The 12472-nt window shown below is 36.5% G+C and overlaps 1 protein-coding gene across 3 annotated transcripts in view; it reads right to left on the reverse strand.

Annotated features, from left to right (window-relative positions):
- The window catches only part of KDM5A (lysine demethylase 5A), an 86239-nt gene that overhangs the window by 44194 nt on the left and 29573 nt on the right, over positions 1 to 12472 (reverse strand). For all 3 annotated transcript variants that reach the window (XM_025461758.2, XM_049102891.1, XM_025461757.3), the window contains exons 11-14: positions 9098 to 9279; positions 7232 to 7394; positions 5079 to 5198; positions 645 to 839 (exon numbers count right to left, since the gene is read on the reverse strand). In XM_025461758.2, coding sequence (XP_025317543.1) covers positions 645 to 839; positions 5079 to 5198; positions 7232 to 7394; positions 9098 to 9279 — 660 coding nt within the window. The remainder of the gene's footprint in view (positions 1 to 644; positions 840 to 5078; positions 5199 to 7231; positions 7395 to 9097; positions 9280 to 12472) is intronic.

The following is a 12472-nucleotide window of genomic DNA, read 5'->3' on the forward strand; positions in this document are numbered from 1 at the left end:
GAAAGAGGAAAAAAAAAAAAAAACCCAGATCAATACAATGGAACAACTGAAATCACCAGAAACACAACTTTTATTCTATTTCAAAGCTCAGAGAAAAGGAAAGGATTTGAATTTTCTTAAAGAAATAATACTGTATGTAAAGATTTTTAAAAATAAATATATACCTAAGAAATTCAATGTGACAGGATTCCATTTTTTTAAATCTAGAGATGACATGAAGATTCCTAAAACTTTTCGATTTGTAGAACCCAAAATAACAAGTATAAAAATATACCTCCTCCAAGATGCCTAGGTCAGGCAACTGGTTAAGCACCCAACTCTTGGTTTCAACTCAGGTCTTGACCTTGTGAGATCAAGCCTGAACGTGAGGCTCCATGCTCAGCAGCAGAGTCTGCTTGAGATTCTCTCTCCCTCTGCCCCTACCTATTATGCTCTTTCTCTTTAGAGAGATAAATAAATCTTTAAAAACGTATGTGTGTAAACATATGTATACACACATATACCTTCTCCAAACCTGTGATTTTTGTGTTCAACTTCTAAAGGAATCAAAGATGAAAGATGAAAATGGATTCTTTTTACAAGTTTAATTTTTAGTATATTCTCTGAGCAGTATCAAATACAGAATATATGACCTGCAAACTCACCATTTGAACAACAGACTCCCTTAATCTTGTCTCTTCTTCAGTCATGAGAGTCAATTCTTTGCACACCATGGCAGCCAGGCCCACATCTAAGCATTCTGGATCTGCTGCCATCTTGAAAATGAGTTCTTCATGTGAAAAGACACAATGACGCCTTAGCCGCCGGTAATGATTGACACACTGACGTCCAATGGGCAACTATAAACAAGAATTTCAAATTAAATCGCTTGCTTATAAAATATTCCAGAACAAAACCACTATCCTTTTATCATAAAAAAGAGGCAGAATAACAGATCTTCTCTTTTATCAGAGAAAAACAAATTCTATTTAAATATAAGAGGTAACTGTAAGTATTAAATTTTTATGGCCTAGCAGGAATTTCAAAGGCCTTCCCACAGAAAATTTTCACAATTTGAGATGCTAAGCTTCTAGCCTATGCTACTATATAGGTTTTCTATTCATTATGGAGAACAAGAAATACAAGTTCCTTGATATTTAAATGAGGAAGCAAACTCCTTTAGAACAATCTAACATAAGCTGCCTTAAGAGTAAAAAGAAAGGGCAGCTCCGGTGGCGCAGCGGTTTAGTGCTGCCTGCAGCCTGGGGTGTGATCTGGAGACCCGGGATCAAGTCCCACATCTGGCTGATCAAGTCCCACATCGGGCTCCCTGCATGGAGCCTGCTTCTCCCTCTGCCTGTGTCTCTGCCTCTCTCTCTCTCTCTGAATAAATAAAATCTTAAAAAAAAAAAAAAAGTAAAAAGAAAAACATTCAGGTAATAAAGGGTTAAGTGGACATATTCAGCACAAAAGTCTCCACAGACCAAAAAGCAGAGATGTTATTAAAAGTTAAAAAAAGAAAACAGAAAAGGGGAGAAAAAAAGCACTATTTCAGCAATTCACATTAACTCACTCTTAATTTATTCTAAGAACCAAAAGCAAAAGACAGTTTACATTTTAGCATCCTGAAATTCTTTTTAAAACATCTGTCTGGGGACACCTGGGTAGCTCAGTGGTTGGGTTGCTGCCTTCAGCTCAGGTTGTGATCCAGGGATCCAGGATCAAGTCCCACATCAGGCTTTTGTGAAGAGCCCACTTCTCCCTCTGCCTATGTCTCTGCCTCTCTCTCTCTGAATAAATAAATAAATCTTTAAAAAAAAAACTGTCTGGCCTAAAGAGAATTCAAAGTGAAATCACGAGATTATGTACTTTATTCTCCCTTAAGTGAAATAAATCACTAATCACTTTTCATAAATCATCAGACACGCTCATTAAGATAAATTCTAAAAATTTCTTTAACCAAATCATGACACTCATTATACTATATAGGCATACCTTGAAGATCCTATGGGTTCAGATCCAGACCACCATAAATTATTACAATAAAGTGAGTCAAATGAATGTTCTGGTTTCCCAGTGCTTATAAAACAACACTATATTGTAGTCTATTTTGTATGCAATAGCATTGTCTAAAAAAAAAAATGTACACACCTTAATTCAAAAATACTTTCTTGCTAAAAAATGCTAACCATCACCAGAGCTTTCAGCAAATTATAATTACTAATCACAGATCACAACAAATAATAACAAAAAGGTTTGAAATATTGCCAGAATTGCCAAAATGTGACACAGAAACATGAAGTGAATAAATGCTATGGTGGTGCCATTTTATAAATAAAATGGTGCTAACAGATCTGCTGTCTTGACACACGGTTGCCACAAGCCCTCAATTGTAAAAAACAAACAAACAAACAAAAAAAAAACAAAAAACAATATATGTACAGCACAATAAAGTGCAATAAAACAAGGTGTGCCTGTATACACACACACACACACACACACACACTCCCTCCATTGCTCCTCCTCCCCCCCAACCTCAATGTTTCTCTCCACTTTTCCCCAACTTATATCCTCATGTCCAGTGAAAGAACTGGGTGGTTTATTTTTTTTTTTAATATTTTTTATTTATTTATGATAGTCACACAGAGAGAGAGAGAGAGAAGCAGAGACATAGGCAGAGGGTGAAGCAGGCTCCATGCACCGGGAGCCCGATGTGGGATTCGATCCCGGGTCTCCAGGATCACGCCCCGGGCCAAAGGCAGGCGCCAAACCGCTGTGCCACCCAGGGATCCCGAACTGGGTGGTTTAAATCAGAGTTTTAGTTTATATTTGAAAACTACGATATGAAAAAAAAAAAGAAAACTACGATATGAAAGAAAAAATAAGAAAACGGATCTTTAAGAAATTTTTAGAATTCACCTCCATTTTGAGAAAGGCAGAAGATAATCACAGGAAACACATTTTGAGAATATAAGACTATCTCTGAATCAAGCAGTGTTTCCATGCTCTTTTTTTTTTTTTAAGTAGGTTCCAAACCCAGTGGGGAGCCCAATGCTGGGCTTGACCTCATGACCATGAGATCAAGACCTGAGCTGAGATTGAGAGTCAGATGCTTAACTGACTGAGCCACCCAGGTGCCCCTACATATTCTTTTAAAGGAACAATCTTTCCCAAACAAATAATTATACTTATGATTAGCAATTATCTTGTCTATTAACAATATACAACTCTTTCATTTCCTAATTCATAAATATCTACTTGTTAAACATTTCTCATATGGCTTATTAATAATGGCAAGAAGATATGCAGATCTTAACTATTATAATCTAAAGAAGCCACATAAAATAGAACTGATTGCCCACTATGACCTATAAAACCTAGTAATATCATTTTATTCCAATCTAAGGCTGCAATAACTCATTTCTACCACACCATTCTTCTAAAGAGTTTCAAAGATTCCTACATATATCATCTAACTTGTCTGAGTTTATTAAGCGAATCTCTAAAGTATCTTTACTTATTTACCAGGTAAAAAACTTAGTTAGGCCCAGTGAAATTAAAAGAGCTGCCCACAGCCACATATCAATAACAGTAAACACATTAAAGGCAGAAACCATCTCTAATCCATTTCTGAATTATCTCTATTTCCTACCTACATCAAGCCAAGAAGCAAGTAAATCATAAACATTTTAACAAATGTTAGTTGAATTTTAAAAAACAGAGCTCAAACCCAAGGGAAAGTCCGAAGCTCAGTACTGCTTCTGTTACTTCCTAAGCCTAATAATAAGTGTTAAATTACTAGATCAGATTACTCATCATTCGTTAACCAAGGAAAGAAAAATCATGAAATTTAATAAATTTATGTACCTACAGAAAACATAAGACCCATTTACTAAAAAATATTTCTCCTTGGGGCACCTGGGAGGCTCAGTCAGTTGTGTGTCTGATTCTTGATTTTGCTCAGGTTGCGATCTCAAGGTCCTAACATCAGGATCATGAGATGGAGCCCCGAATCAGGCTCTGCACTCAGGGCAGAGCCTGCTAAGATTCTCTCTCTCCCTCTGCATACTCTCTTAAAAACAAAACAAAACAAAACAAAACAAAACAAAACATAACAACTCCCCAAATGTTGAGAGGAGATCAAAAAAAAAAAAATACTAAAGGAAAAATAAAGTCAAAGAGTGAATCATAAATTTGCAGTCTTTTCCCAACCAATATGACATAATCACAACTAATTAATTTTTGATAACCACCTCATACAAAAAAGCAAAATAGCATTCATTGGCATTATCATTTAAACAAAAATATAGAGATCTCAGTATTATAGTTATCTTTAAAATAAGATTTTAAAAAGAAATTGAAAAGCCACAAAATCGTAGGAAGAGAAAAATAACCTGTTTATAGGAAGGAAAGTAATAAAGGTATAAAAACTTTAAAATAAACTTTTTAAAATAAAAATCTTTAAAAAAAACTTTTAACTTTTTAAAATAATAATCTGAGATATTTGAAAATATGGGTAAAATGAATTCTTAAAAAGATCTGGTCATAAAAAAAAATCTAGTTTCATTATAAAATTCTCAAGTTGTGGGCAGCTCAGGTGGCTCAGCAGTTTAGCGCCACCTTCAGCCCGGGGCATGATCCTGTAGACCTGGGATTGAGTCCCACATCGGGCTCCCTGCATGGAGCCTGCTTCTCCCTCTGCTTGTGTCTCTGCCTCTCTCTCTCTCTCTCTCCTGTGTTTCTCATGATAAATAAAATCTTAAAAAAAAAAAAAAATTCTCAAGTTGCTAAGAGGAAGCAAAGACTAGAGGAACCATTGTCTCTGAGAAAAGAAAGATTCAAAACCTATCAACTGCTCACTTAAAATTCAAACAGAATGGGGAAAATAATGAATGGATGGGAAGTAAAGAACTATAAAATCTTCCAAATAAAAACTGTAATGGAAACTCAAACTGAACTTTCTAAATTACAACAGTCACTTCACTCTCTACTGAAATATTCATGAATCCTCCCCTCCCCAGCTAAACAAATAAGGCAACTAAGATGCATTTTCCAGGGGTGTTAGTAGACGTACAACAGCTACTTGCTATAGAACAGACCCAGTCAGCAGTACAGAAGTTCACAGCTTCAGCAAAGTTGTAGCCCTGGTTAAATCCAGAATGATAGGCACGAGGAAACGTCACAACAAACTCGCCAGCACACTGATTGGTCCTGTACACCTAAACGCAAAGTGGGAACAGGGATACAAAACAAAATAAAACAACAAAAAAGAGGAAGAGATTTTTATCAGTCACTTTCAGACGCATTCTCTAAAATTAAAACAGTAAAGCATTCACCTACACATTTCAGAAAACAGTACCAGGGTTCAAGCAGCAGCCCAAACTCTACCTTCTTAAAATAGTCACTGATAACAAATTACAATAATCCATAACAAGAAGTAGCAGACAAATTCTCAAAGACAAAACATTACTCTCACTGGGCTACTGGTTTCTGAAACTTAATACAATTTTTACAATTAAGAGAATTTTTCTTTTATTCCTTTTATCCTTCTGTTGTCAATAACAAAAAGATGGAATTTCCTCCTATTCTTGGATAATTATTTTTTTGGAAATTAACTAATTAATTAGATCACATTTTATGGAGATATCCCCAAAATCAGTTTTCCTGAATCCCACTTATTTTTATGGTAATATTTTGTGTCTTTATTTATTTATAGAGTGTTTATGCATGCCACCCAGCCACTCCAAAACTATATGTCTTTAGAAAAGTCCCAGATGCTAGTATAAATTCACCCCACTTTTGGCTCAGGTCATGATCCCATCAAGTCCTGCATCAAGGTCTCTGCTCAGTGGGGAGTCTGCTTCTCACTTTGTCCTCACCACCCCCCACCCCACTTGCACACCCACCCACTCTCTAATAAATAATATCTTTAAAGACAATCTAACACTAGGCATCTGGGTAGCTCAACTGGTTAAGTGTCCAACTCCTGATTTTGGCTCAGGTCATGATCTCAGGGTCATGTGATCCAGCCCTACGTCAGGCTCCACGTTGGGCATATAGCCTAAGATTCTCTCTCTCTGCCCTTCCCCTCCCCTCTAAAAAATAAATAAGTGAATAAATAATCTGAAAATCTTCTAAAAACATAAAGACAAATTAACAGTACTATTACTCAAACTACTTTCTCATTAAGGTTGTGACGAATATTTGACCGTATACACCAAATGTACTAAATTTATAAACTTTGTAGTAGTGGCTTAAATTTAATGATCATTGTCATAACTAATTTGAAAAGTAAAAAAGGTAGGGCTCCAGCACGGCTCAGTCAGTTAAGCATTCAACTCTTGGTTTCTGCTCTGGTCATGATCTCAGTGGGATCAAGCCCCTTGTCAAGCTCCATGTTCAGTGGGAAGTCTGCTTGAGATTCTCTCTCTCCTTCTGCCCCCCTTCACCTTCTCTCTCTCTCTCTAAAATAAATTAAATCTTTAAAAAAAAAACAAAAAAGGGGACACCTGGGTGGCTCAGTGGTTCAGCCCAGGGTGTGATCCTGGAATCCTGCAATCAAGTCCCACATCGGGCTCCCTGCATAGAGCTTGCTTCTCTCTCTGACTGTGTCTCTGCTTCTCTCTCTCTGTGTCTTTCATCAATAAATAAAATATTTTTTGAAAAAAGTAAAGGTTTTTATAGTATATTTCATTATTGCATATTTAAAAAGCTATAAAATATGATCTTCAAAGATAAGTATTACTTAAAATATAGTTTAGCTAAACACAGACAGTAAAGAATACAAGATTTCTGTCAAAACCAGGATATAATGGTTTACTGAAAACAGAAGGCTATTTTATTAGATAGCTACATATAAAGTATGATTAATACTTTAAAACACCTCTTTCTTAACTAAAGAAATATAAATTCTAATTTGGCTATACGACATGTTCTTTTGCTTCCAGTTACAAAACAAGGTATGTTGTGCTTCTGTCTAATGAAAAGCTAACATAACTTTTTTTTTTTTTTATGATAGTCACAGAGAGAGAGAGAGGCAGAGACATAGGCAGAGGGAGAAGCAGGCTCCATGCACCGGGAGCGCGATGTGGGACTTGATCCCGGGTCTCCAGGATCGCGCCCTGGGCCAAAGGCAGGCGCCAAACCGCTGTGCCACCCAGGGATCCCCGCTAACATAACTTTCAAGTTAAAATATTAGAAGTAGAGACACACACACACACAAAAAAAGAAGTAGAGACACAAAAAGACTCACCGGCACACCATGCTCCATCAGTATATTAGGGTTCATGATGGTGACTAACTGATGCAGGAGATCAGGCTGGGATTCAAATAACTCAGGAGCCAGCTCCCTCATCACCTCCTCCAGTTGTTCTGCAGCATGAGATGGCACACCATACCATGTCTTTGGCTCCCCCCTAGCAAAAGAAATAACTGTTTAGCTAGGTGAGCATGGTATTAACGAGGCCAGGATCTCTCATTCAAAACCACTAAACTATAATTAATATTGCCTTGTTCCATGGTCACAGATTATACACCCCGAATTCTGGCAAACTAACTCTTAAATCTGTTCATAATAGGAGGTAAGGCAAAGGTATATAAATAGGTAAATATATACTTATCACTACTATTAGAAAAGCAATCCAAAGCACATAAACTCTTTAAGGTGAATCAATAAATAGTATCTTCAAATAGGAAAGACACTATACAAAAAATAAACATTGTTCCAAAAAATACTGACATACTACCTTGATTCCCAAGTCCACTAGACATTCCAATTATCCCCACAATGATCAAAGTTGAAGTCAACACTCTGTAGAAGACCTTCACATAACTTCATTAAGTTGAATTTTACTATCCAACAAACTAAAGCAAGGCTAGAAATTGTTGAAATATTGAAAAGAGTTCTATTTACAAATCTTTTTTTTTTTTTTTTAAGATTTTATGTATTTATTCATGAGAGACACAGGGAGAGAGGCAGAGACACAGAGGGAGAACCAGACTCCATAGAGCACCCGACGTGGAACTTGATCCCAGGACTCCAGGATCACAGCCTGAGATGAAGGCAGATGTTCAACCACTGAACCACCCAGGCACCCCTGTCTCATTTACAAATTTTAAAGACCAAAAACTTGCCATCATTAATGCACTAGACTTTAGTGGACTAGAGTTCATTTATAATACTAAGTTGTACTCCTAGGAAATGGATTTAGTGAGTGATGCTATTTATAAAAAACTGAATCTCCTAATCCTAATACAATTCAGTGCTATCTCCAACAGAACTTATACTGCAATAATGAGAATGTTCTAGGTCTGTGCTGGACAATATACAGGGGCCCTAGTCAACTGTGACCATACAGCACTTGAATGTTTCCTATAACCGACAAAGTACATTTTTAATTTTATTTAATCTTGGGACACCTGGGTGGCTCAGTGGTTAGCATCTGCCTAAGGCAGTGGCTTGGCATGATCCCAGGGTCCGGGGATCGAGTCCCACATCGGGCTTTCTGCAGGGAGCCTGCTTCTCCCTCTACCTATGTCTCTGCGTCTCTCTATGTGTCTCTCATGAATAAATAAAATCTTAAAAAAAAACAACACACACACACTTTACTTTATCTTAACTAATTTAAATAGCCATATGTAGCTAAGAGTTATATTACATAGCACGGTGACAAAGCAGAGAAACAAAATCACTTTAGTTTTCCAGTACTATGCAGTGTGATTTGAGTAGTATCTTCCAAATGGAGAAAAATATCATTTAATTGACATTATAATAATGGACAAGGAACTGGGCAAGTGTGTGGGGAGACACGAATTCACCCAAACCGTTTAATGAACACACATGTAACAGGCATTTTTAGGGAAAATGTTATTTTAAAAAAAATCATTTAATGATTTCCAAATAAGTATCATTTGGTTTAAAACTCTAGGCTCTGCTGCATGCACATACTTTAAAGGGAAGGGTATCTGAGATGTATATATACTTAGGACCTCTACATTTCTCAATATATTATCCTACTTTGGGTAGGAAATACTTTTAAATTCAGTACTTACTAATACATACCTAGCATTATTACACCTTTAAAAAGGTTACTTAGCATATAACAAAGATCATACGTACCAGTGTAAGTAGTTGATAGAATAACTCCAGTGATCTTCAATGTGCCAGCAGAAAGAAGAGAAACACATTCCTACATAGAGCCATGGCACCTTCATACCAGAGATGTCTACATTAATATGTGCAAGAACAGACTGCTCTAGGACAGGCATATTATTCAAATTCCAACCAGAAAGTGCATATTCCTATAAAGAAAAAAAAAAGATGTAAATAAATACAAGATCAGAAAGGACAAGTGTCCAATACAAATGTCAAGGGAATCTTAAAAAAAAAAAAAAGTAAAAATTATATATAATATTCACAATAATCTAGTCCATAGAATCTGTGCTCTTTGCTCCCTGCAACATGTAACTTTTATATCTATTTAATCCTATCTCCTGTCTAGGTGGTATTTAGATTTCCCTTTCCCTGAAATAACTATTTCAGATACCTCTGGTTTATTCTGAAGCATATGAGCAATTTTTTAAACCACTCCTCCCTGGCTCATTAGTAAAATAATGTGAGACTCATTTCAAGATTATATTTCATTTTACCCTCAGTAGCCTAACTTCTCAAAATGTTTGCCACATATTTATAGAATGGTGTCAGATACTATGAAACCAAAAAATAAGACACATAATCCTCCATTTACACCAACACCAAAGACTTAGATGATGCAGAAAGTCAACCATTATCACCCCCACTACAAACACATCCAGAAATATTAAATTCTAACAATAACAAAAACATTTGTTTCCAAGATGAATTCAAAAGAAAAAAGAATTTCAAGTTTCCAGAAACAAAGAAAGGAAGGGAAGCCAAAATCAAAAAGGAAAGCTCTTGGGATCCCTGGGTGGCGCAGCGGTTTAGCGCCTGCCTTTGGCCCAGGGCGCAATCCTGGAGACCCGGGATCGAATCCCACGTCGGGCTCCTGGTGCATGGAGCCTGCTTCTCCCTCTGCCTGTGTCTCTGCCTCTCTCTCTCTCTGTGTGACTACCATAAATTTAAAAAAAAAAAAAAATTCTAGCTATCATACACAAAACAAAAAAACAAAAGAAAACAACTTCTTTAAAAAAAATAAAAAAAGGAAAGCTCTTGTCTGAGTTTTCTTTTTTTTTTTATTTTATTTTATTTTTTTGTCTGAGTTTTCATTGAAGTTTCTGACCAGTTATAAAGACTGGACACCAAGTTTCAAAAACCTATCCCTGAAACCATGTAAGTAAAGCCCTCAAGTGCTTATCATCCTTGTGGAGAGCAGTTCTCAATGTGGGATCTAGGGAACCTAAGACTATTTCAGGGAATCTGCAAAGTCAAACTATTTTCATAATAATTGAAAGATATTATTTGCTTTTTTCGCTCTTGTTCTCACAGGAACATAGTGTGAGTTTTCCAGAGGATACATGATAATGTGACATCACAACAGATTGACAACAGAGTGAATGCAGAAATAGATAAGAGAATCCAACTGCCTTCTTTAGGAAGTTGTTAAATACTGAACCTGGATGCCAGGTACTAAGGGAAGGAGGGAAGTTCATCATTATGTGTATTTTTATACATTTTAAACCTTGCTTAGGGAATCTCTGGGTGGCTCAGTGCTTTAACACCTGCCTTCAGCCCAGGGCATGATCCTGGAGATCCGGGATCAAGTCCCACATCAGGCTTCCTGCATAGAGCCTGCTTCTTCCTCTGCCTATGTCTCTGCCTCGGTCTCTCTCCTCTGTGTCCTTCATGAATAAATAAATAAAATTATTTAAAAAAATAAAATAAAACTTTGCATAATACAGAGTTGAAAAAATAAAACCTGCAAAGTAAGAGGTTTAACAGCCAATGACCAAGCTGAAGAGAGAATGTGTCAACGAGAACTCAGATTTGAGGGTATCTAGTATCCATAACGTAGCACAAAAGAATGAAAACTCTATGAATAGTTAAGAGTCACAAAGGATAGAATAAGAAAGTCTAGCACAAGCTTAAGTAGGAATTCCATTAAGAATTAAAAAAGACATGGGCAGCCCCTGTGGCGCAGCAGTTTAACGCCACCTGCAGCCTGGGGTGTGATCCTGGAGATCCAGGATCAAGTCCCACGTCGGGCTCCCTGCATGGAGCCTGCTTCTCCCTCTGCCTGTGTCTCTGCCTCTCTCTCTCTCTCTCTCTCTATGAATAAATTTTAAAAAATTAAAAATAAAATCTTTGAAAAAAAAAAGAATTAGTAAAGACATATGATCCATACCTCAAAAGGCTTTTTTAAAAAGATTTTCAGTTGTTTTATTTTTTTTAAAGATTTTATCTATTTATTTGAGAGAAAGCGAGTGAGCACACAAGCAGAAGGGGCAAAGGGAAAAGCAGACACCCCACTGAATGCACAGAACCTGATCCAGGGCTCAATCCTAGGACCCTAAAATCGTGACCTGATCTGAAGTCAGACACAACCAAAAGGCTTTCAAGAAATACTACTCAACATATTTTTTAGTTGGTTGGTCAGTTGTCTGAAAACATAATGAATCTAGTTGAAGAAACAAGGCCTACATACAAAAGTTTCAAGACAAGACTGTATATATTAAGCTCCACATACAGATAAAAGAGTAATTTCTTGGGATCCCTGGGTGGCGCAGCAGTTTGGCGCCTGCCTTTGGCCCAGGGCACGATCCTGGAGACCCGGGATCGAATCCCACATTGGGCTCCCGGTGCATGGAGCCTGCTTCTCCCTCTGCCTGTGTCTCTGCCTCTCTCTCTGTGTGACTATCATAAATAAATAAAAATTTTTAAAAAAAGAGTAATTTGTTTAGTTCTTCAGAGAACAACAGTAATCAGCATAGGTTTGCATCATTAAGAAAACTTCATAGAAAAAGAAGAACCTGAGTACAGTTTGGAAAAACAGATAAGCTTTGGTAGTAAATGACAGAGAGAAAATATACTGTTCTGGATGGTGAAGAAGAAGAATGGAATAGTCACACTCAGAAATATAGGAAATAAGATTAGAAAAGAAGAACCTTGGACCTTTAATCTTAAGATTCAAACTAAGAAGCTTGGATTTTATCCTGTATTCGCAAGGGAAATAAAACAGAATTTGAAAAATGAAACAATATAAACATAGTATCTTTAGGATTTTTAAACCTTTGATTAAAAAAAAATTTCAAACATAAACAAAAATAGAATTGCATAATAAATTCCCAAAGACCTTCCAACCCTAAAATTTAAAATTTTAAATTTTAAAATTCCCAAAGACCTTCCAACCCTAAAATTTTAAATAAAAGCAAAGCAGTAAGCAGAAAATGGTTAACATTAACAGGCTTAAGACTGCTATTCTTCAAAAAGCCTTCAAACATTCTATCAGCTGGTATCTGCAAATGTATATGATAAACAGTTCCCTACACTAATACAGAGTGATTCATGATGCCTAGA

This window comes from Canis lupus, chromosome 27 (assembly GCF_003254725.2).
Source record: "Canis lupus dingo isolate Sandy chromosome 27, ASM325472v2, whole genome shotgun sequence".
Taxonomy (NCBI): Eukaryota; Metazoa; Chordata; class Mammalia; order Carnivora; family Canidae; genus Canis; species Canis lupus.